A 23,655-nucleotide genomic window follows, 5' to 3' on the forward strand; every position below is an offset into this window, starting at 1 on the left:
AACTGGTTAAAAAGCACACTCAGGAGCAATTATCAGCCATGTGAGAATTCATTATTAGTTCATTGAAAATCATCTTTCTGAACTGTTTTCTCACCTCCAGATAGTAGGTTGATGCCTGCCTTTAAACCTCTCCGCAAGGAAATCACTTCAGGAATTATCACACAATGTTATATCCATGTTCATAAAATACATATGGACTACCTAAAAATTCTAAGAACTTTACCGTCATGTTGAGTTCAGGAGCAGATACAGAAAAATGTCTCATGCACCACAATTAAGGATAATGAAATGGTCTGCTTGGCATGGCAGCTGTACATTCATGGGCAAAGGGGAGAATGGACAGAAAAAAAAAAAGCAGAGAATGGACAAGAAAACTTCACAAAGAGCACGAGAAACTCAGAAGTTTCCAAGGCGATCTGGGGAGTTGTTTTAAATCCCTGGCGCTTGAGAGAGTCTAATCCTGTCCACAGCAGTTGCAGCACTGACAAAAACACAGGTGACACAGGTCATCCAGTGAGACCATTATATTCAAATTCTTTTAATAGTTTTCACTTGTTTCCCTTGTTTTAATTTCCTGAACCACAGACACAGTTTTAGGGGAAAAAATAAAAGGAATGAGTACGGAGACTCCTTAATATACTCATTTTCAGATTCTGGTTCTGAATATCTCAAGCCCAAGGCCTCTCATTGCCTCATGTTGCCAAGACAAGCCAGGAGACCTCGGAACACTGCATCATGGAATACTGTGGGACATTGGGCCTTTTAAGCAAATTTTGCTTTATTAACAAGAATAGGATTTTTCAATGTGTATAGTTATTATTGATGTCTCTAATTTTCTGATCTTAACTTCTCTTAAGCTCATTTAATTAATTCTTCATTTCAGATATCTCATGACTCAATGGTAGATTTTACACTTTTTATTTTATTCTTTTTATTTCTTGCTGAAATATACCATATTTTGGCCTCATTTAATAATATTTCTTTAAGTTCTTATTTTACACTAAATTTATTAACAATTGTGCATATTTATGAACTATAGTGTGACATTTCAATGCATGTATATAATGAGTACTGATAAAAATCAGCATAAACAGCATTTTTCCTTAACATTATTTTAAGTTGAACCCTTGGAATTCCTATTTTTTCATAAAATATATACCAGGGTATTGTGAACTGCAGTCACCTCACTATGCTGTATTAACACTAGGAACTTATTCCTTTGCTATAACTGATGATGTAGTATCCAGTATTTAATAGCCCTCTAACTTCCCATAACCATCACAGCCTCCTGTAATTACTATTCTGTGTTCAAAACAGGATCTTTAGCACAGAAATTTTCCCCATAAGGAATCAGTATTAAGTCTTCAAGAGAAGCTAAGATTTGAGACATTTTAAAAAAACCTCTAGAAATACATGATATGTTAGATTCTTCTGGGACAATTATCCATTTTCCAAAAAAAAAAAAAAAAACTTAGCATTTGTAAAATTTGCAGCCACATGTTTTAAAGTCCCCCGGTGTGTCCAGAGGCATAAGCAATGATTTGATAACTCTAAAGTCTAAAGAACTTTGTCAGTATCAGTATCAACAATTCAAAAAATTAAAGTTGTATGGGAATACAAAATGTACAACATACCATATGGAAAGAATCCAGGATGTTCCTAGTGATAGAATAAATTAAATGGCTACCTAATCCCTTCTATAAGATCATAATTCCTTCACTACCACTACAGGGGAATATCATGTTTAACTAGTCACAGAATTCATTATATAAAATAAGCTGTTGCCCTGCTTTGTGTGATTCTGTTGAAATTCTTATCTATGTTTTAAAATAAAATTACTCTACTTGAATTTACAGCCTAGCTTGGTGTCTAGACACTTTTTGAAATATGAAACTTTAGCTAAAGAGCAATAAACTCAGTCCTGAAAAATGACAATTCTAGGACTGATCAATAGTAATGCGCTAAAGCATCTTCATAGGTACTGTCACCATTTGTCTGGTATACCAGATGGATAGACTTTTTTTTCTATACTTATTAATGCATTAGAGCTATTACTGCTGTGGCTGGACAGCTCATATTCCTTAGCACACTTCCTTCAGGTTATTAAGATATTGTGCTCAATTTTTCTTTTAAGCAAAGAAATATACACCTCTACTTCCAACATTATTTTCTAAATGACTAAAATAAAAAATTATCTATTAAAAATGAGTGACAATCATTCCAGTACTCCCAAATAAGGAGATATAGACAGTCAACTAATTAAATCATTTCTTAAAATTTGACAACTTATTTGGGAATCTTATCCTTTGACAAAAGACCACAGCCTCAGAAGAGGTTCAAGTTAAGAAAACTATACAGAATAACTATTTTTAAATGCTTTGATAATGTAAAGCCTGACTTGATTACTGCTATTGTCTTTGTTTATATAAGCTACACATTATAACAGTTAAAATAATACTTGACTTGTGATTAAATAGAAACTTCAGTTATGACAGCAAACAATTGCCAGCCCTAAGGCAGCTCTGAAAACCACGGTCACTTCCTGGTATAGGTATTTAATTTCCTTCATACACATGCTCACAGAAACACAAAGATTCCAACAACTGTGAGGTTAGCATGGTAACAGCTCTGCAGTTTCAAAACCCAAGCTGCTACTCTAGAAGTGAAGACCGGAGTTCATCGCCCAGGGGTATCTCCTTGTGATCAGAGCTTGCAGTCTTCCTTTCTTCCTTGCCTCCCACACAGATTTCCCATTCTCCTCTTTCCTACCTACACTTCCCTCCCACACCCGTCCTTGTTCTTTTCTCATCCATCACATGCCAGCCCAACTCTTACTTTCACTGACCCAATCAGGCTGACATATTTATGTACTTTCCAGTAATTTTACTTTATTTCAATTTTTTTTGACAGGCAGAATGGACAGTAAGAGAGAGAGAGACAGAGAGAAAGGTCTTCCTTTGCCATTGGTTCAACCCCAATGGCCGCTACAGCTGGCGCGCTGTGGCCAGCGCACCACGCGGATCCAAAGCCAGGAGCCAGGTGCTTCTCCTGGTCTCCCATGCAGGTGCAGGGCCCAAGCACCTGGGCCATCCTCCACTGCACTCCCGGGCCACAGCAGAGAGCTGGACTGGAAGAGGGGCAACCGGGACACAATCTGGCTCCCCAACCAGGACTAGAACCCTAGAACCCAGGGTGCTGGTGCCACAGGTGGAGGATTAGCATAGTGAGCCATGGCACTGGCCCTATTTCAATATTAAGATGGACTTTTCTCTATCATTTCTTCTGCTGTTGCTATTAGGCATATATATGTGCAAAGGTCAGTCTTCGAATAAGTAAGCTTTTAGTAAACCTTTATTGTGTTTATTTTTTTAACTTTTATTTAGTAAATATAAATTTCCAAAGTACAGTTTATGGATTACAACAGCTTTTCCCCCCATAACTTCCTTCCCACCCGCAACCTTCCCATCTCCTGCTCCCTCTCCCATCCCATTCACATCAAGATTCATTTTCAATTATCTTTATATACAGAAGATCAGTTTAGTATATATGAAGTAAAGATTTCATCAGTTTGCACCCACACAGAACATAAAGTGTAAAATACTGTTTCAGTACTAGTTATAGCATTAATTCACATTGAACAACACATTAAGGACAGAGATCCTACATGAGGAGTAAGTGCACAGTGACTCCTGTTGTTGACTTAACCATTTGACACTCTTGTTTATGGCGTCAGTAATCTCCCTAGGCACTTGTCATAAGTTGCCAAGGCTATGGAAGCCTTTTGAGTTTGCCAATTCTGATCATATTTAGACAAGGTCATAGTCAAAGTGGAAGTTCTCTCCTCCCTTCAGAGAAAGGTACCTCCTTCTTTGATGGCCCGTTCTTTCTATTGGTATCTCTATTGCGTTTATTTTATTATTTCTTATTTATTATTCAAGTATTTGAAAAACTGAAATTCTTGTCACCATGAAATTTACACTCTAGTGCAACAAATAAAAAAAAACAATTCATAAAGTACACTGGAAGGTAAAATGTACTTCAGAGAAAAACAAGGAAGGGCTTGCAATTTTATTTTATTTTTTCGCATGGCCCAGAGTTAAATGGTCAGCCATCTCAAATGGGAAAAATAAAGATATATTGGTGTTTTTTTAAAGCACTTGAAATTAGCACAAATAAAATAAAGATACACTTGCTGTACTTGGAAACATTTTTGGTTTGAGATTATGCATGCTTTGGAATAAAAATTTTGCCTTATGAATGTGATGATCCGTGGATGAAAAATATTCACTAGGATGTGACTCTAATGCCAGGAAGGGAGCGAGCATCTGAAAAAAAAGTATAATAAAGACTCCATAGCTCTTTTCTTTGCTCTTTAGTTCCTCTATATAGCATATGTGTATGAACTGCAGGCATTTTATGGGTTCACTTTTAATTACATTTTATTTTAGCTGGCTTCAAATGGAATGTTCAGCTTTTAATACTTCTTGGTGTAGTTTCTATTTTTTAATTTATTTGAGAGGCAGATGCAGAGCAACAGTGAGAGAAGACAGACAGTGAGTTCTGCTCTGTGGCTTATGCCACCAAATGTCCACAATGGCTGGGATGGGACCAGACTGAATTCAGGAGCCAGGAACTCAGTCCAGGCAGCAGGAACCCAACCACTGGAGTCATCGCTATTGTCCCTCAGGTCTGTCCAGCAAGAAGCTGGAGTCGGGAGCCAGAATCGGAGCCAGGCATTGAACCCAGGCACTTAGTTAATGAAACACAGGTATCCCAACTGGCATCTTAAGCACTGGACCAAATGCCTGCCCGTGCAATTTCAAATTAGGCTGGAGAAGGTCTTCAGACCACAATATACTACTTAGTTCAATGGTAGCTTAGTGCTCAATTTAGTATCTGGCATATAGTAGGTGCCCATCACATATTTGTAGAATGAATGATAGTTAAATAAGTGGCTTGGAAACAAAAGAATTGGAAGGAAAGAACTCAATGAGAATTTGATAGCTCTGAAAACTATCTTACATATTTGTTAAGTATAAATCACTTTGAGAAATCCAGTAAATATAAAATGTATAAATAATTACATTAGGATTACTGACATATCAACATGATTGAACAGAATTGATGTTTTCAATGAAAATACAATCTTTTACAAAAGTTCTTCTAATATAAATTTCAAAAGTATATTTGAAACAACTTCTTCACCCATTTTTGACACAAAAGTCTGCAGGGCAAGTATCCTAGAGAAATGTATGCCACAATGTTTCATAACAATGTTTAAAAACACAGAAAGCTGAAGGGAGGAGAGAACTTCCACTTTGACTATGACCTCGTCTAAATAAGATCAAAGTCGGCAAACTCAAAAGGCTTCCATAGCCTTGGCAGCTTATGACAAGAGCCTAGGGTGATTACTGGACACCATAAACAAGAGTGTCAATTGTTAAGTCAACAACAGGAGTCACTGTGCACTTACTCCCCTTGTAGGTTCTCTGTCCTTAATGTGTTGTTCAATGTGAATTAATGCTATAACTAGTATTCAAACAGTACTTTGCCCTTTGTGTTTCTGTGTGGGTGCAAACTGTTGAAATCTTTACTTAGTATATACTAAGTTGATCTTCTGTATATAAAGATAATTGAAAATGAATCTTGATGTGAATGGGATGGGAGAGGGAGCAGGAGATGGGAAGGTTGCGGGTGGAAGGGAGGTTATGGGGGGGAAAAAGCCACTGTAATCCAAAAGCTGTATTTTGAAAATCTATATTTATTAAATAAAAGTTTAAAAAAAAAACACAGAGAAAGCTGGATGTAGTACATTAATTGTTACAAATAAACTAATATGACATGTTAACAAAAAACTATGTTAAGTAGCATATCTTTGTTAGGAAACAAACAACAGTAAGAGTGATTTTATTCCTTAAGCAATATTTGTTTTGAGATAAGACCTTTGCAGAATTAGAGAGTAACACGTGGACTATAAGTACTATTCAAATAACACAATAAAACAATAACTTAATGAAATGGTATGCCATGTCTTCTCCCTCACTTCTCTATCAGCACAGTCATTTTCATTTATAGCTGATGTTCATTTCCTTTTATAACACCAATGCAATTTGTTTCAATTTCTTCAATTGGTTCATTTTCTCAATATTATCCTTCTACTGAGCTAGTTATATATAACTTAAAAATACATGTAAAATTGATTGTGTGCTAATAACAGGTGACACTCAGTTTCTTTGAAATACTCTCACAGATGCACAATTGCAAAAGCAGATGAATTTCATGTACAGGCAAAGAATTAAGGGGCTGATTCTGATATGTATTATGTTTCAAAAGAGCAAGAAAATGAGCCTAATATGAATCATGCTTTAATTTTATTTCCCAAGAAAAGCTTTTCAAAATTGTCAATATTTATAAAAGTATTTAGTGAAAATTAAATATATATATATATATATAGCAAAACCTGTAACACATTTTATGTTACTTTCATAAGCATTATGGTAACTGTACTGAGTACATCTTCCTTTTGATTGACGTTCTGATGAGCAAAATCTTATGACTAATTAGAATGTCTGTTCAATTCAACAACTAATGTCTGCTTGAAAATTTCACAAACAAGCCTTTGGAAAGGTGCTGAAGCTCCAAATCAATCTGGCCCTTCCGGGTCAGGCATGACCAGAGACTGGATTTATGACAGTAGGCTGAAATTAACCACTGTGACTCCTATGCTGGAACCCAACCTTATTGGGTCCCTTATTGCCTGGCCAAACACCAACATGCCTCCAGCTCTATGCTTTGTCCCCTTCTGATTCCTTTTTTAAAGCCCTCCTGCTAGTCTGCAATTTGGGAAGAGCAAATTTGGGACTAAAGAAATCTGCCTTCCCCCCAAGAAGGCTAGGTTCTTTTGTTAAGATTTATTTTATTTATTTGAAAGGCAGAGGGAGAGAGACAGAGAGAAGGCTTCCAACCACTGGTTCACTCCCCAAATAGCCAATTCTGGGCCAGGATGAAGCCAGGAGCCAGGCATTCCAAATGGATCTCCTACACAGTTGGCAGGGCCAAGGCACTTGGGCCATCCTCTGCTGCTTGCTCAGGTGCATTAGCGGTGAACCAGATCAGAAGCAGAGCAACAGGGACTGGAACCAGCACTCAGATACTGGATGCTGAGGTTGCAAGGGGCAGTTTAATCCACTGCACCACAACGCCAACCCCAAAGCTACCTTCTTGAGTAAACTTACCCCTTGAATCAACTCTCGTTTGTCAAGTATTACTTTTTGAGTAGCGTGCACCCTGGGCCTAATTTTGTCTTGTAACATTATCATTTTTTTTATCTCCATACCATTCCAGTGTAAGAAAATGAACACCTATTATTTCTATTTTTTGCAGATAATAAAACTAAAATGTTTAGAGGAAATATGTTTTACACAAGGACATTCAGACTAAACTCTAAATCCTCCTAACTCCAAATTTTCTTCTCTTTATAACAATCAATTAGATATCTTAAGCACTATTTCAAATTAGTCTTTCAATCTGTTTATCCTACAAATTCAGTCTTCCATTCTCATTGTGAACTTATAATCAATTTATTCGGGGAAGTAGACATGTTCATCATGAGTGGCCAGCTAAGTGCTCATTTTGTTTGGTAATTTAATATACAGGCTTGTGTCCTGCTTATTAATTTTCATAACATTCAAATACCATGACTTGACTTAAATCATTAAGTAGATGACTTCCTATTACACAGACACTCAATACATTAGTAATACAGAAAATGAACTCAGCATAAAAAATAGAAACAATGTAAGATATTAAAAAACATTTTTTCATGGCCTCGGGTTATTATAAAAAATATGCAACAGCTGAGTTTGGTGACTTAATGAGAAAGGCATGCACAGGACCAAGACTAGAAGCCTGGTGTGATTGAACAAAAATGTAAGTACTTTAGGAGACTATCACCTTTGATTTTACATAGCAGTTGTGAAAAACAAAAGTAATAAAGACATATAACATCTTTTTTAAAAATATTTTGCCATATGAATTCCTTAAAGTTCATTATTAATCAGTAGAATGCGCTAGTTCCTCCAAATCCTTAAGATCTTCTCTGTAAGCTACCGGGACTTTTATAAATGATGATTAATGGTAAGGAAAGAAAAATATTGGACTAGGAAATGGGTATCAGAGTAACAAAATCTGGCTAAATCCAGGTCATGCATTTCAGTGGGGGCAACGTCATCCCCCAAGGAGGTGAGAATGGAACATGCAGTACATGCACCAGACATGGAAGACAAAATCCCAAACCAGAGCACTGTGGCTCAAGTAGAAGACACTTAGAGGACTGTTCTCACTAAATACCTGCTTTCCTTGTATGTAGTTTTATTCTATTAAAAACTTTTTTTTAATTTATTTTAGAGATTCAAAGAGACAGATAATGCTCATCTGCTAATTCACTCCTCAAATATCCGCCAATGGTCACATAAGTGGCAAGAAATCAATTAGTTGAGCCATTGTTGCCACCTCTCAAGGTCTGTATAAGCAGGAAGCTGGAACCAGGAACCAAGAAGCAAACCTAGGTACTGAGATGTAGGCTGCAGGCCTCTAATCCAAACACCTGCTCCCTTGTACTATCTTTTTAACCAGATACAGACACTTATATGAACCTGGATCAGATTCTTGTCTGTACTCAGTTCTTCTTGTCAATCACCAGGCATTTTCATGTCTTATTTTGAAATTTTTCCTTTTTCTCCTATAATTTCTTCCTAAGATGTGCAGTGTGGACTCAGCTAAGAACACTCCCTGAAGCCACAGAAAAGTGTATATCAGTTGTGCTCAGCTACTCTTCAGAGGCATGTATGTCACAATGACCTTAGAAACACAAAAGACTGAACAGTCTGCTCTCTCACCACATTCCTGTTGAACACCTGGTACCTGAGCAAGACTCCCACTTTGGCATGTGTCCCGACTGCGGCTAGCCATGGTTTCCCACATGGGCTGAGCCACCAACTTCCCCAGAGGAGTCTTCAACTCCCAGGAAACTCGATGCTACATTTGGACCCAGAACCAAATAAGTAAGATGGAGGTGAGGGGTAGCATTCTGTGGAACACACTTTGGAATGTGCTCTTTCTTTGATATACATGTTAGTATTTCATTCAAAAATATTAAGATATTATCATTTAGGTATTTTTATTATGGTTACAAGCAGAAAAAATAAAAAACATATTTTTAAAAAATTTATGAATTGTGTGTTCTGTTGGATGCTTCAGAACTATCCAAAAAGAAATCCCATTTTAAGGAACAAATGCTAGATAGAATTAAACCACAGAAACATCTAATCAGTGATGAAAGGGTGAATTTAATATATAAGAAGGCAAATGTGAAAGGGTACCTCCAAAAATGAAGGGAATGAATCAGAGAATGGAAGCGCTTTCTCTCTCTTTCTCACACACTCTCTCCCTCTCTTCCACTCTCTCTCCCCCTCCCCACCTCTTTCTCTCTCTCTCTCTCTCTGTCTCAAAAAATAAATATATACACACACATACATTTATATATATATAACTTGCTATAACATCTATGTACGTAGATAGATATCTGCCTTGCTCTCTAAAATGTATAAAAATCAGTTCTTATTTTTATATTTATATATTTTCAACTTTCTACAACAGTGTCTGATATGTTATATCTGAAATATGTAAACATTACTTCATTAAACAACATTAAATTTGAGAAACATATAAGCTGAAAGTCTACAATCAATGTAACCAGACTTTCAGGATTATAAAAGGTCCTCCAACAAATCCATAATAAACACATTGAACTGGCAAATGAATTTATGGATAATCTAAATGCTTGTAAATAAAACCAGTTTAAAATTAACTTTATTCAGTAAGTACTACTCAAAGTGCAAATGCAAGTATAAATAAGAGGTTATATATATATATATATACATATATATATAGGCATATAAAAATATCTTCCAGGTTAACAACAAAGATATTTTTAAAAAATTAGTAGCCAATATTTTAGAGTGGGGGGATGGAAAGTTTTATATATCTACTGGTAAGAGAGTAAACAGTAATTAGAACATAAGGATAAATATTCTTGTGTTAGGCATTTAGCATATTCTTCTCATTTATCCTCCTGTATCCCTTCTGCACTAAAGCAAGCTAGTCAGTAGGTTTCCCATACCCCTTGCCAGTTGATTTCAGGTTGGATTTTGCCATGGCATGTGGCAGCCACAAATGTGTGCTTAGATTTCTCAGAAGATCTCCCTGTGAAGAATAAAGTTGACTGAAGGCCTCCAGTTGTCCTTCTGTTGGATCCATTAGGTTCTCACCAAGCCACACCCTCTAGACTATTATCAGCCAATGACAGAAAGACAAATTGCCCATTATGGAACTTTTTTTTTCCTTCACATTAAGGGATTCCCTGTAATGACAACCTTCACTTAGGAATTCTGAGTTGGCCTAGGCAAGGCTTTCCCAAAGCTATGCTGAAATGTGAGGCTCCTCCCACTGGATCTCCATCCCTCCCTTCTCCTCTTTCACACGGGTCAGAGCCTGTGTAAGGTCTGAAGGCTCACCTCCCACTACTCTTGCACTCTCTCCCTTTGTATTTCCAAGGTGTTTCCCTAAGAAAACTTCTCACATGTTGAATTCTGTCTTCAAGTCTGTTTCTTGGAGGAAGGTGCTTATAAGAAAAGAAGACTGATGAAGGAAGTAGACGCCGATGTTCTTTCCTGTTTTTCACATCAGAAATACTAAGGTAGGACAGAATGGGTGAGCGTGGGCATCAGCAGCATTAGGAGAATCTGGAAGCACTGCCAATATTCAGCCTTCCAGGCTCTTGGAGTCTCAGGAGAGAACTGTTCTGGTTTCCAACTCATGCAACCCCAGCAGCTGCACACAATTGTGGACTCTGTGTAACACTGCTTTGCTTAGTTTTCCAAAGTTACAGGTGTCTGAGAATAGTATCACTATTCCCTATTTCCATGTCCAGCCCTATAAACACATTGTCTCCCGCAGTTCTGTATTGTAAACTCTCCTAGTATGAGTTCCATTTTCCTATTAAGTGTTGCATGACACACACTTTCCCAGTTTATTCTTTTTGACCTCAAATGTTTTCATTTGTATTAACTATTAAAAGAAATTAATATTAAATGTGAACAAAATTAATGCATGTGGTTTTCATGTTAATATTAACAAATAAAAGGTCTCAGAGAAATTAAACAATGACAATTTTTGTGGAGAATTTTGGGTGCACTTCTAAAATGCTTTTTCATAACCCAATTAAACTGTGTGTTTATGGGGACAAGTGTTTGGTCTAGTGATGAAGATGCCAGTTCAGGTGTCTGCATCCTGTATCAGACAGCCTGGGTTCCATACACACCTCTGGATCCTTATTCCAGCTCCCTGCTGACACAGACTCTGTGAGACAATGGTGTTGACTCAAGCAATTTGGTCCCTGGCACATTCATATTAGAGACCCGGATTAAGTTCTCAAATCCTTTATGTCAGCCTGGGCCAGTCCTGGCCATTGTGGGCATTCTGAGGAGTGATCCAGAGACAGATCTCTCTGTTTCTCTGCTTCTCAAATATATAAGTAAAAACTTTAAAAATAAATTTATGTTTATGGATAGTTTTTGCTTAATTTTTTTTATTTGAAAGGCAGAGAGATAGACAAATTTTCCATCTGCAGATTCATGTCCCCAAATGCCTACAACAGCTGGGAATGTGTCTGGCCAAAGCCAGGACTCCAGAACTCGAGAACTCAATCTTGGTCTCTCACATGGGAGGCAGGAACACAACTACTTGAGCCATCACCTGCTGCCTCCCGAGATGCAAATGAGTAGGAAGCCAGAATGGGAAGGGAAGCCAGTACTGGAACCCAAGCACTCTGACATGCAATGTGGATGCCCCAAGTGGCCTCTTTACCGCTGCTACAAATGCTCACTCTTTAACTGTTTTTAGATACATTAGATACTCATCATTTACTTCTGAGTAGACTGCTACATGAGACAAAAAGGTAAAGTTAAATACGTTCTTATCATATCAACCATGAGTAACAGTCCTAGAAATATATCCTGGGGGAAATTTGCGTGTGTTAACCAAAATGCATATACAATCATGTCCAGGACAGTGTTTTCAAAGCAACCAACAACCTTAAAAACCCAAGTGTCCATCAATTTTACAAGAGAAAACCCTTCTCAGTATATTCATACAATGAATTACTATATGAAAACATGAATGAACTTGAAGAGAAAATGTTAAGAGTAATAAGCCATCTGCACTTTAAGTTGCCATTAGTATGATTCTTGTTTTACAAAATTAATAACTGGACAAAACAATGTTCTATTGTTTAGATGTACGGAGTCAGGAAAGTAGTAGGTCTATGGTTGTGAGGAGGTGAGAAACAGTAATCAGGGAGAGGCATAAGGGGCTTCGAGGGGCTGCTAATATTCTATTTCTTGTCCTGGTTAATAATTGAACAGTTAGAAGCCAGTGTTGTGGAATAGCAGGTTAAGCCATTAACAGTGATGCTGGCACCCATTTAGGTGCCAGTTTGTGTCCTAGATACTCCACTTCTGACCTAGATCTCTGCCAATGGCCTGGGAAAAGCAGTGGAAGATGGCCCAAATGTTTGGTTCCCTGCCACCCATATGAGAGACCTGGAAGAAGCTCCTGGATCCTGACTTTAGCCTGGTCCAGCAACTGGCTGTTGTGGCCATCTGGGGAATGAACTCGTGGATGGAAGATCTCTCTCTCTGTAATTCTGACTTTCAGGTAAATTAATTTAAAAATACTCTAACAGTTGTTTGCTTTATTTTCATTCTTTAGAATATACATGTGTGTTTTATGCACTACTTGTGTAAGCATGAGATAGAATATAAAGAGTCACGGAAACATAACCCCATGGAAATAGCAACTCTATCTGCATTGTTTAAAGCAGAATCACTAACTCAATGCCAAGTAATGTTAAGTAATCTCTCATAATTAATCTCTGTAATCTCTCACAATTAGTCTGTGTCAATAAATGTATGGATAAATAAATACATAGCAAATATCATGCTCTTAAATATATATGATAAACTCATAAATTATGAAAATATGCCCCAATGTCATTTAATAATTTCTGTGTGAAAAAATTATGGATATCTTCATTTCTACTCTTGGTATTTTCTTTCATTCCAAAGTGTCTCAGATAAGCATGTACTGAAAATTCAATAAAATACATAACAAAATGCCTTACTGAAAGTCCAGAATAAAGTCAGTTTATATTACATTTCTTTTGTTTTGATCAAAAAAGATTTTTAAACACTATAAATTTATTATACTATTATTATTATAGAAAGTGTTCTTAAACTTTGGTATACATCACAGTCAGTTGCAAACCATTACAAGAAAACTGGGAAACATCCTAGCTAAATTGGATCAAACAATTTTAATAAGAAATCAGCTCTAGATATGTCCCCCCAAAATCTGTCCCAGCCACCTCTCCAGCCTAATTAACACCACCATCTTCTTTGCTCTCTGATTTCCATCAGTGACTTTCAGCTCTGGAGAATTCTCTGATGTCTCAATGCTCTCTCACAAGCTGCTGCTGCGTGCCCCAACCCACTCCCTGTCTACTTTACTCCCACTCCTCAATCAGATCTCAGCTCTTCCTTACAGAAGATTTCTTTGAACTCCCTTCATCTATTTTACTATTCATATATTCTTGTCATCCTGAAATTTCTATCTTTGCAGCACTTCAAGACTCTTTGTAACTAAATACTCATTGTTGTGACTATGTGGTCAGTATTTTCCTCCTGCAAAATAGAATAAGCTCTTCTAGGGCATGGGCCATATCTGCATTCCTCATTTCTCTATCTCCAGAACTTGACCTAAAGTGCAACACTGCAACACTTAACAGGCATTATATATATATATATATATATATGTGTGTGTGTGTGTGTGTGTGTGTGTGTATATACACATATATATGTGTGTGTGTGTGTGTGTATATATATATATCTTATCTCCTATATACTTGGTCAGATGAATGAATAATCAAATGAACCAACAAACAAATGAAGAACTACCAAAAAAATGTTTTAATTGGCTGTTGGCTCACTCAGGCTTTGAAACGAAACTTTACTTTAAAATTTGTTTATTTTGGAAAATATCCCATTTGATCAATATTTCTAACTCAGATTAATAATCACCTTTGTAACACCAAGGATAACAAATTCAACCTTAAGTAATCAAACTACTTTGGCGGAGGGGTTTCTTGTATGGATATAATTCTTGCCTGTATGTATCTCACACAAAATACAGATCCTCTTCCAATCCAAATACCCCATGATGCCTCATTCTCTTCAGATTTACTTTGGAAGTGGTAGGTAGGAAGAGAAAAGACAAGAAAACATGCTAGACTTCTAAGATTAATGACTATATTTTTTCTGTTGAGGACTTGGAGTCCTAAACTAAAATATTTCTTCTCCAATCCCCACTATCTGAAGCAGCCCCTAATGGAATTGCTTCCAAGGGGGAGAAACGGCCTGTAGTTCTGACTGGCTGTCAGAGGCTCTGAGTTAATCCTCTCTGAAATGCCCAGGTCAATATCATCGTAAGAATTCAAGGCAGGAACTTGCAGTGGCAGTTTGAGCTGTAAACTTATTTGTCTAGGTGTGAGGGACCATTAGTACCCAAAGCACAGAAGATTTTATTAAGAAGAAGATAAGAATTTCTGATTTTTAGGTATCTGGTTTTTCAAATTCAGATGCTCTGGATTTCAATAGTATTCATACAACATCATGTCCAGAAAATGAATTTTCCATTTGATGGCTCTTGAGGCAGGATATTATTAGAATGGTATTTTGGGAGTTTATTTATTTATTCAGTTTTTTTCATCTTCTCTGTTGACCCATTCTGTAACGTCCTACTTACTAGTCTATTCCTTAGACGCTCAGCTCCCTGCACTGCATGCTCTGAGCCATTTAATTCTCTCCAGGCATGCTTGAGAGCATTCATACCTAGTGCTGCTCTGCCTAGGAAATCCTTCCCCCAGATATTCCAGGGCTGGGAACTTGAGGTCTGACCCAAAAGACTCATTTCAAAGGAATTAACCCATTCTGAACACTTACTATGTCTCTTCCTTCCTTTCTATGGTTTCCACAGCACTTGTACCAAGAAACATATCATTTTTTTAATTTTTGATTTTTATTGTATATTGTTGCACTTCTAGGATCAAACCCCTTTGAAGACAGATTTTTGTCTCTTTCATGTACAGCTATATTCTCAGGCTATATTATAAGTACTGGAAAATTACGGCATAACCAGTTTTTTTGTTATAAATATCTAATCTAAAATATTCCTGTAAGAAGACTAGACCACAAGGGTATAGGACTACATGTCTCTAAGAAGCAGATGCCTGTCCCATGGAAAATGGTAAGAGTTTTACTAAACATAAAATTCTGCTGTCTGCTCATTCTGGATCCTCATGCCAGTGGAAAAAAAATTAAATATCAATGGGGTAAATGACCCTCAGGCTTGTGAGGAAGACAACAGCTGCTGTACACTGGAGGTAGAGCAGAGTATGTTAGCTACTAGAGTGATCTCTGCAGGGCATGTCCTACTACAGTTATCAGTGAGTGTGTGTACAACCATTGCAACATTAAGAACATAGTAACCCAGGACTCAAAAGATTCAGGATAATTCCCAGGGAAGCTTGGCAGACAAGCAGATGTGCTGCCTGAGGGAAAGTTGAATCTAGAATGGCATGGGAGGTGTAGGACAGGAGTAAGTTGCAGATAAAGAACATCAGCTTAGCTTACAGTAGTAGTTAAGACACCTGTTAAGATGCCCATGTCCCACATTAGAGCACCTAGATTTGATTCCTGGCTCCACTCCTTACTCCAGTTTCCTGCTATTGCAGACCCTTGGAAGCAGTTGCGATAGCTCAAATCACTGGGACCCTGTCACACACGTGGGAGACCTAGATTAAGTTATCTTCTGCCTTCAGCCTGGACCAAACCTTGGTTGTTATGGCATTTGTGAAGCGAACCAACGGGTAGATATTTCATTCTTTCTTCTTCCTTTTACCCCTCCTTTTCTCTCTCTTTCACTACCTCTCAAATTTTAAATTTTTAAAACTAACAAAAATTACCTTGGTACCACTGCATTTGTGGAGATATTACTATTCCCCCTCAAGTAAATTTTTCTTGGAAATTGTGACCAACCAGAATCTTGGAAAAGCTTTGGCTGACTGCATGGGACAACTTTAAGTGAGAAGCAGGTGGATGTGAGGGCTAAACAGAGTGGATGCAGTGGAGTGAATCTGTTGGCACACCATCATGATCCTTTTATCAGCTATGCACCCTTCCTCCACTTGGTGTGAATGGTAGGCTGTTAGAACTCACAACCACCCTGTGGAGATTTGCCCTCTGCTAATCTCCCTTAGCAGATTATTTCCTGTCCTGGAGAACAGACCAACAGCCAATGAACAATGGACACGGGGTAGCAAAGTCACACACCTTGCCTCAAGGAGGGGCCTTCTCTGTGGAGCAGCTTAGGTTTCCGAGCATCCTCAAAGGACTTAGACTAGGCTGCTGTCCAGATGAAGTTCTACTTGTGCTTAGTTGTTTGTTTTTTTTTTTTTATCACCTGCTCTATGTGGCATCACTCACTTGGATTCTTCTGAAACCACTCTCTCCACAAGTCACTTGGCTCTGCTTCTGAGGAATTCTACATAAGACACACGGCCTGTCCAAATTGTCTCTGGAAGAATGCAGGCTAATCATAGGACTTAAAAATTCTCACCAATACAATTCCCATGAATAGTAGCTCACAAAATTTTAAAAAATAATCATTAGCAAAAAAATATAGGTATCAGATAGGGGAAAATATACATACAGAGAGGAGGGGACTGAAAACATAAGTGAGAAGGAAAAGGCATCAAAAGTGCACAGATAAGCTAGGGAAAATAAGAATGTCTAATAGCATAGAATGAATGGAATAAAAATTCAATATGTGGACTAGAGAGTTGATTAGACACATGGAAACAGTGAATTGTGTGGAAGAAAGTAGATCTGAATAAATATCCTAGAATATAGAACAGAAAAAGTTGGAGGTAGAAAATATAAAATAAAGGCTGGAAAACATAGATAACATAATAAGAAAGCTTACACACAACTTACACCTAACTTGAATGCTAATCTAAGTGAAATAGTAGAGAAGAAACTATACTTCAAGAGAGGTTGCCAGGGGCCTGTGTTGTGGTGCAGTGGGTTAAACTACTGCTTGGAACACTAGCATCCTATATCACAGTACCAGTTTGAGTCCTGCTGCTCTGCTTCTGATCCAGCTTCCTGATAATGCATCCAAGAAAGGCCATGTATGATAGCCCAAGTGCTTAGGAACCTATCATCCATGTGGGAGACCAGGATGGAGTTTCTGGTTCCTGTCTTTGGCCTGTCCCAGCCCTGGCAGTTGTCATTTGGGGAGTGAACCTACAGGTGTAGAATTCATTCTCTCTCTCTCTCTCTCTCTCTCTCTCTCTCATGGCATAGTGTGTAAAGCCACTGCCTGTAGCACCAGCATCCCATATGGGCACTGGTTCATGTCCTGGCTGCTCTACTTCCAATCCAGCATCCTGTTAATTGCCTGGGGAAAGCAGCAGCAGATGTTCTAAGTGCTTGGGCCCCTGCACCCATGTGGGAGACCTTGAAGAAGCTCCTGGCTCCTAGCTTCCCGCTCCCTCTCCAACTCTGAATTTCAAAGAAAAGCAAAATGCTTTTTTTAAAAAATAGAATTCCAGTCCAGACAAGAAGTCAACTAAATCCAAATAGTATTAAAATAAAGCAATTCACTACCAGATATATACAAACATATATATGGTGTGTGTGTGTGTATGTATGTATGTGTATATTTTATGTATGTATATACACATACATACATAAAATAGCTCTGTGGAATAAGACTGCCTAGATTTGAATCCTGCCTCCAACAATTACTAACAAAAAAACCTTGGACAAATCACTTAACTTTCCCTCATCATAGTTTACTTTTTTATTTGTTTATTTTTTTATTTTTATTTATTTATTTTTTTTTTGACAGGCAGAGTGGACAGTGAGAGAGAGAGACAGAGAGAAAGGTCTTCCTTTGCCGTGGTTCACCCTCCAATGGCTGCTGCGGCTGGCACGCTGCGGCCAGCACACCACGCTGATCCAAAGGCAGGAGCCAAGTGCTTATCCTGGTCTCCCATGGGGTGCAGGGCCCAAGCACTTGGGCCATCCTCCACTGCACTCCTGGCCACAGCAGAGAGCTGGCCTGGAAGAGGGGCAATCGGGACAGAATCCGGCGCCCCAACCGGGACTAGAACCTGGTGTGCCGGCACCACAAGGCGGAGGATTAGCCTAGTGAGCCACGGTGCCGGCCCTCCCTCATCATAGTTTACTATATTAAAAATTAGTTTTTGGAGGCCGGCATTATGGTGTAGCAGGTTTTGCTACAGCCTGAAGCACCAGAATCCCATAGGATGCCAGTTCAAGTCCCGAATGCTCCATTTTCGATCCTGCTCCCTGCTAATGCACCTGTGAAGGCAATGGAGGACAGCCCAGTGCTTGGGTCCCTTCATCCAAATGCAAGACATGGAATGAAGCTCCTGGCTCCTGGCTTTGGTGTGGACTAGCCCTGTCCATTGTGGCCATTTGGGGAGTGAAACAGTGGATGGAAGACTTCTCTCTCTCTCTGCCTTTGCTCTTCCCTCCCTGTAACTGCGCCTTTCAAATAAATAGATAAATCATTTTTTTAAAAAAAAGATTTTAAAATAATATATCCCTCATAGATTATTATGAAGACAAAAATGATTTAAATGGATATTTGTAATGCTCTTATTACTGGGTTTCCAATATTAATCTTAATTCTTTTGTCTTTGAATGCTCACCAAGTTGTTCTGAATCTGAATCTGATTTCTTATAAATGACCTCACAATAAATAGTAAGTAAATTAAGTGAATTAGTATGTCATGCCTTAGGCCTCATCCCTGAAACAACTACACCAAATGTCGTACATAAACCACTGAACACTCTAGGTGAGTGACAGAGAACCATGGATTTTTTTTTTTTCCGTTTGCATTTAAGACAGAGACAGCAATTCCCTTTCCCTCCAGGCAGAAAAATCACTTGCTTTTTCGAGACAATATGGAAAAGATCCTAGGTTCCCATTCTAACCATTTAGAATTCAAATATAGATTCCAAGGACCAGATATACTTCAGATGTCTCCAAGGCCTGGGATTCATGCACAGGGAGATGGACACACCAGTCTTTGTGGCACCTTAAGAGCTTACTGTAGTGGGGTCGGCGCTGTGGCACAGTGGGTTAAAGCCCTGGCCTGAAGTGCCAGAATCTCATATGGGTGCTGGTTCTGGTCCTGGCTGCTCCTCTTTTGATCCAGCTCTCTGCTATGGTCTGAGAAAGCAGTGGAAGATGGCCCAAGTCCTTGGGTCCCTGAACCCACGTAGGAGACCCAGAGGAAGCTCCTCGCTCCTGGCTTCGGATTGGCGCAACTCCGGCCATTGCAGCCATCTGGGGAGTGAACCAGCAAATGGAAGACCTCTCTCTCTGTCTCTACCTCTCTCTATAACTCTGTCTCTCAAATAAATAAAATTAAATATTAAAAAAGAGCTTATTGTAGAGATGAACACAAACTCTAACCATTTAGCCCTTTTGGGGGGATAAGAGGAGTTTTATTATTCATTTGAATCACATCAATTAACTATACAAATGGCTATTGGTTTAATCCTCCCCATAAAGAAAGTCTCAAGGGACTAGGGCTTTCTTCAACATCGGTGAAAAACCCATGGAAGTTTGACTTACACACAAGTGGCTGGCACATACTTAGTATAATATAAGGTTCATTTCATAAATAAAAATTAAGCTAAAAGATAAGAGTAGAAAATAATGAATACAACAAGATCTAAGTAAAAGGGTCAAGGGAGGCAAAGTTGGCTCTTTGAAAACTAATAAAATTGACCAATCTCTGGTGAAATCAATCAAGAAGAGATAAGGCTAAAGCAAGCAATATCCAGTCTGAAAGAAGAGACAGAACTACAAAGAACAGGGACAGAAAAAGATAAAGATAGCACCTTGAGCAGTGTTGCTAGTGCTATCACACTGAAAACTAGTTCTCATGATTTGGTAACACTGAGAACCTGCATACCCTATGATCCAGTAATTTTGCTCATAGGAATGTTGCCTTAGGAAAACCCTGCTCATGTGCACCAAAAGAGATGCAAAAGAACATTTGTAGAATCACTGCTAATAATGACAATAAATATAATATCAAATGTTCACATGTAAGAGGACAGATACTAAATTTATGAGGACCTCATATAATAAAATATGGAGCAATTATTAAAAATGAATATACTATAGCTACATGCCAACACCTATAAGGAATTTATCAAACATATTGCTGGACTAAACTGCAGAAAATACTTATAGTATAATACCATTTATGTAAATTAAAGAACACCCAAAATTAGATAACATATCTGTTGGGGACATACAAATACACATAGAGTGGAATGATAAATAAAAGCAAAGCAGCTATAACTGCAACATTGGGAACAGTGATTATCCTGAGCAAGGCAAAGCAATAAGATCAGGGGGAGAGAAACAGTTGGTTTCAAGAATACTAGAAATGTCACAGTCCCCATTGGGGTGGTGAGTACACTAGCATTCATTTCATGAGTAAGACCACCAGCTTACAAATATATTTTTAAGACTTATTTATTTAGTTGAGAGGCAGAGTTAAAGAGAAAGAAAGAGAAAGAGAAGCCTTCCATCCACTGGTTCACTCCCCATATGACTGCAACGGCCGGAGCTTAGCCCAACTGAAGCCAGGAGCCAGAAACTTCTTCTGGGTCCTTCATGCGAGTACAGGGGCCCAAGCACCTGGGCCATCTTCTACTGCTTTCCCAGGCCATAGCAGAGAGCTGGATGGGAAGTGGAGCAGCCAGGTGTGAAACCTGCCCATAGGAGATGCCGGCTTCTGAGGCAGAGACTCAGCCCACTACACCACAGCACTGCCCCCCTACAAATACATTTTTATATTTTGTTTGTCAAACAGCTCCCCAAAGGAAAATATTGAAGGAAAATTTACATTTCTACATACATTAACATATTTATCATTGCTAAAGCAACCTGAAGCGTTATTACATCTCAACCCACATTTTAACATTACTACCTTAAAATGGAGAGGAAAGGCAGTTATAATTTTGAACTCACTGAGCACTATTTGCTAAAATAGCTGTAATCCTAGAAATATCAGGTTCCCCTCTCAAAGCTATGTTTGGGATACTTCTCCACACTTTTTACTTAAAGAGAATTGCCAGGGGGGACTCATACCTAATAAAATTTAACAGACCAGTGATGACAGAATGTGACAGTCTCCATTAACAGAAGTCATCTTGCACAGACAGCTGAGACAGAAAACAGAAGAGCTTACCTTTATGATGGTTTGCACTGGATACTACTTTCCCCCACAAGGTTACAATAAATATTATAATTAGCAGTTTTCCTTTTGTTGCTTTCTGTAAGTATCTCTTACTCATCCTGCAAATAAAACAAACAATCTTAAGTTTATGAACTCATTGCTTTTCCATTATAATTGTGCTATATTTAAAGAGTTTTTTGACACTTTAACACATTTAACTCCTGAAAATTGCATTCATGCATTTAAAATGCTGTTCACTGCATAGGAATTCTGAATGGGAAAAATGAAATTTTCCAAACAAAAAACTAGAAATAATGCAAGAGATAGGCAAAATCTTACTTTAGTCACTCCTCCTCTATTTAGCAATAGTCTAAATCCATTAGGAGATACTACAATTTTTCACTCCATGAAAACAGACTTAACTTATGGATATCAAAAAAATCATTTTTTTTTGTAAAGCTTCCTTCAAGGCCAAGTTACATGGTCAGGGTAAACAGTTTAGATAAAATCACTTATAAGGATTGCTGAACAGAATGAAGCCACTTTCAATCCATTATTCCTAATGCACTTGAAAAGATCATCTGATAACATTATATCCTTATTGCAAACTAATTTGACCCATACAAAGTGCTAAACTCCACTTCTAGAGATAAACTGCTTTCGAAATCCACTTGGCTCTACTTCAGAAGTGGGGCAAAAATGTAAAAGCAGAATGAAAAATACCAAATTAAAAAGAAATTTCAAGCTGAGCTCAAAGGGGGGGAAACCAAAAACTTATAATAAAGCAATAATTACCTACAATCAAAGTTTAGCTCACACTTTCTTCTGTATTTTATACAATATTATCTCATTTTTTCTCCAGAACAAATTTAGGATGCACATATGTCTACCCTAATATCTAGCTGAAGAAACCTGAAAGTTTTCCTAAGGTCATATTTAATAATGGAGTAAAAATTCAAACTCAGAACCATCAGTTCTAGAATCCTTCCATTAACCACCACGTTGTTAAGGGGTAAGAAAAATTGGAATCCATTCGCATATACTTATAAGGGAGAAAAATGTATGTCTGTTGCCCTTTGCCTTTCAGATGCAGATCCTATATGGAACTCCTTTTGCATAACCACCTAGAACCTTGACTTCCCTGGTTCTAATGCAATTTCCTGGGGTCACTTCTGGCTCTAGCCTACTTCCCTCACTCTTGAATTCTCTTAGTTTGCCTTTTCCTCATGCCTTCACCTCCAAGACATTTAATTTCCAAAAATACGACTCAATGGTAACAATGATGGCTGTATAATTTTGAAGTCTTTTATGTGGATAAGTATGTGGAAAAATAAACCGATACATACTTTAATACAGATATATATGTTAACATTTCTTAGCTGCAAGACTGGCACACATTAATTCAGATGTTGAGGAGGAGGTGGTGCAGGATTAAAAACATGAAATCCTGAGTCACACCGTCTGGGTTTGAGTTCAGGCACTACCAACTTCTAATTCTGTGACCTTTACATCATCTGATTCCTTTTGGTTCTCCTGCTTGTGCTTCTCCTGTGATTTTCCAGATCCCCTGCTTCTGTTTCTCCTTCCACAACACAGGATGATGTAGGTGACCTGGCCTGCCCAGTGACCAATACACACTAAAGGTTCAATGACAGTGAGACTGGAGAATATTCAGTCGTTTGGCTTTGTCTGGTCCTTGATGCCTGGGAGGCTTGTCCCACTCATGAGATAACTGAAGCACCAACCGTCACAGACTTGATGGACCTTGTCTTGTGGTGTGTCAGAGAAAATGTACAAGAGAATGGGTCTTTGGCCTTTAAGAGCAGACTGAGGTTAATATGAGGCTTCTTGCTTACTAGCTATGTGACTTCAAATGAATTACTTAATAACTCAGACTATTTTAATTGTCAGTAAGATGAGGATAATAATAATATCTATGTGATGGTGTCATTGAAGACTCAATTAAAGAGTCTATGTAAAGAGTTTAACAATAGGCACAGCAGATAACAAGTGCTCTTTAAAGGATAACCATTACTTCAGCCATTTCTCAGTTAGACCAGTGTTTCTGTAAATGCGTTCTGTGAGACATGTCCACAGAATGTTAATCCAGTATTAGTGAAAAACAAAGGAGGGAAATGTATTTGTAAAATTCTAGGTTCAACAAGTTTAATCATATTTGTAAACAA

At 38.1% G+C, this 23,655-nt stretch overlaps 1 protein-coding gene and 1 long non-coding RNA gene across 2 annotated transcripts in view; one reads left to right on the top strand and one right to left on the bottom strand.

Moving 5' to 3' along the window:
• LOC127491159 (uncharacterized) overlaps nucleotides 1-9,959 on the top strand; it is a 54,238-nt gene extending 44,279 nt beyond the window's left edge. Inside the window, exon 3 of the long non-coding RNA XR_007919697.2 lies at nucleotides 8,759-9,959. This is a non-coding gene — a long non-coding RNA (uncharacterized lncRNA). The remainder of the gene's footprint in view (nucleotides 1-8,758) is intronic.
• Nucleotides 1-23,655, bottom strand: part of TAFA2 (TAFA chemokine like family member 2) — a 526,573-nt gene that overhangs the window by 144,255 nt on the left and 358,663 nt on the right. Inside the window, exon 2 of the mRNA XM_008256723.4 lies at nucleotides 21,482-21,588. Within this exon, the coding sequence (XP_008254945.1) occupies nucleotides 21,482-21,587 (106 nt within the window). The 5' untranslated portion in view covers nucleotide 21,588. The remainder of the gene's footprint in view (nucleotides 1-21,481; nucleotides 21,589-23,655) is intronic.

Source organism: Oryctolagus cuniculus, chromosome 11, assembly GCF_964237555.1.
Source record: "Oryctolagus cuniculus chromosome 11, mOryCun1.1, whole genome shotgun sequence".
Taxonomy (NCBI): Eukaryota; Metazoa; Chordata; class Mammalia; order Lagomorpha; family Leporidae; genus Oryctolagus; species Oryctolagus cuniculus.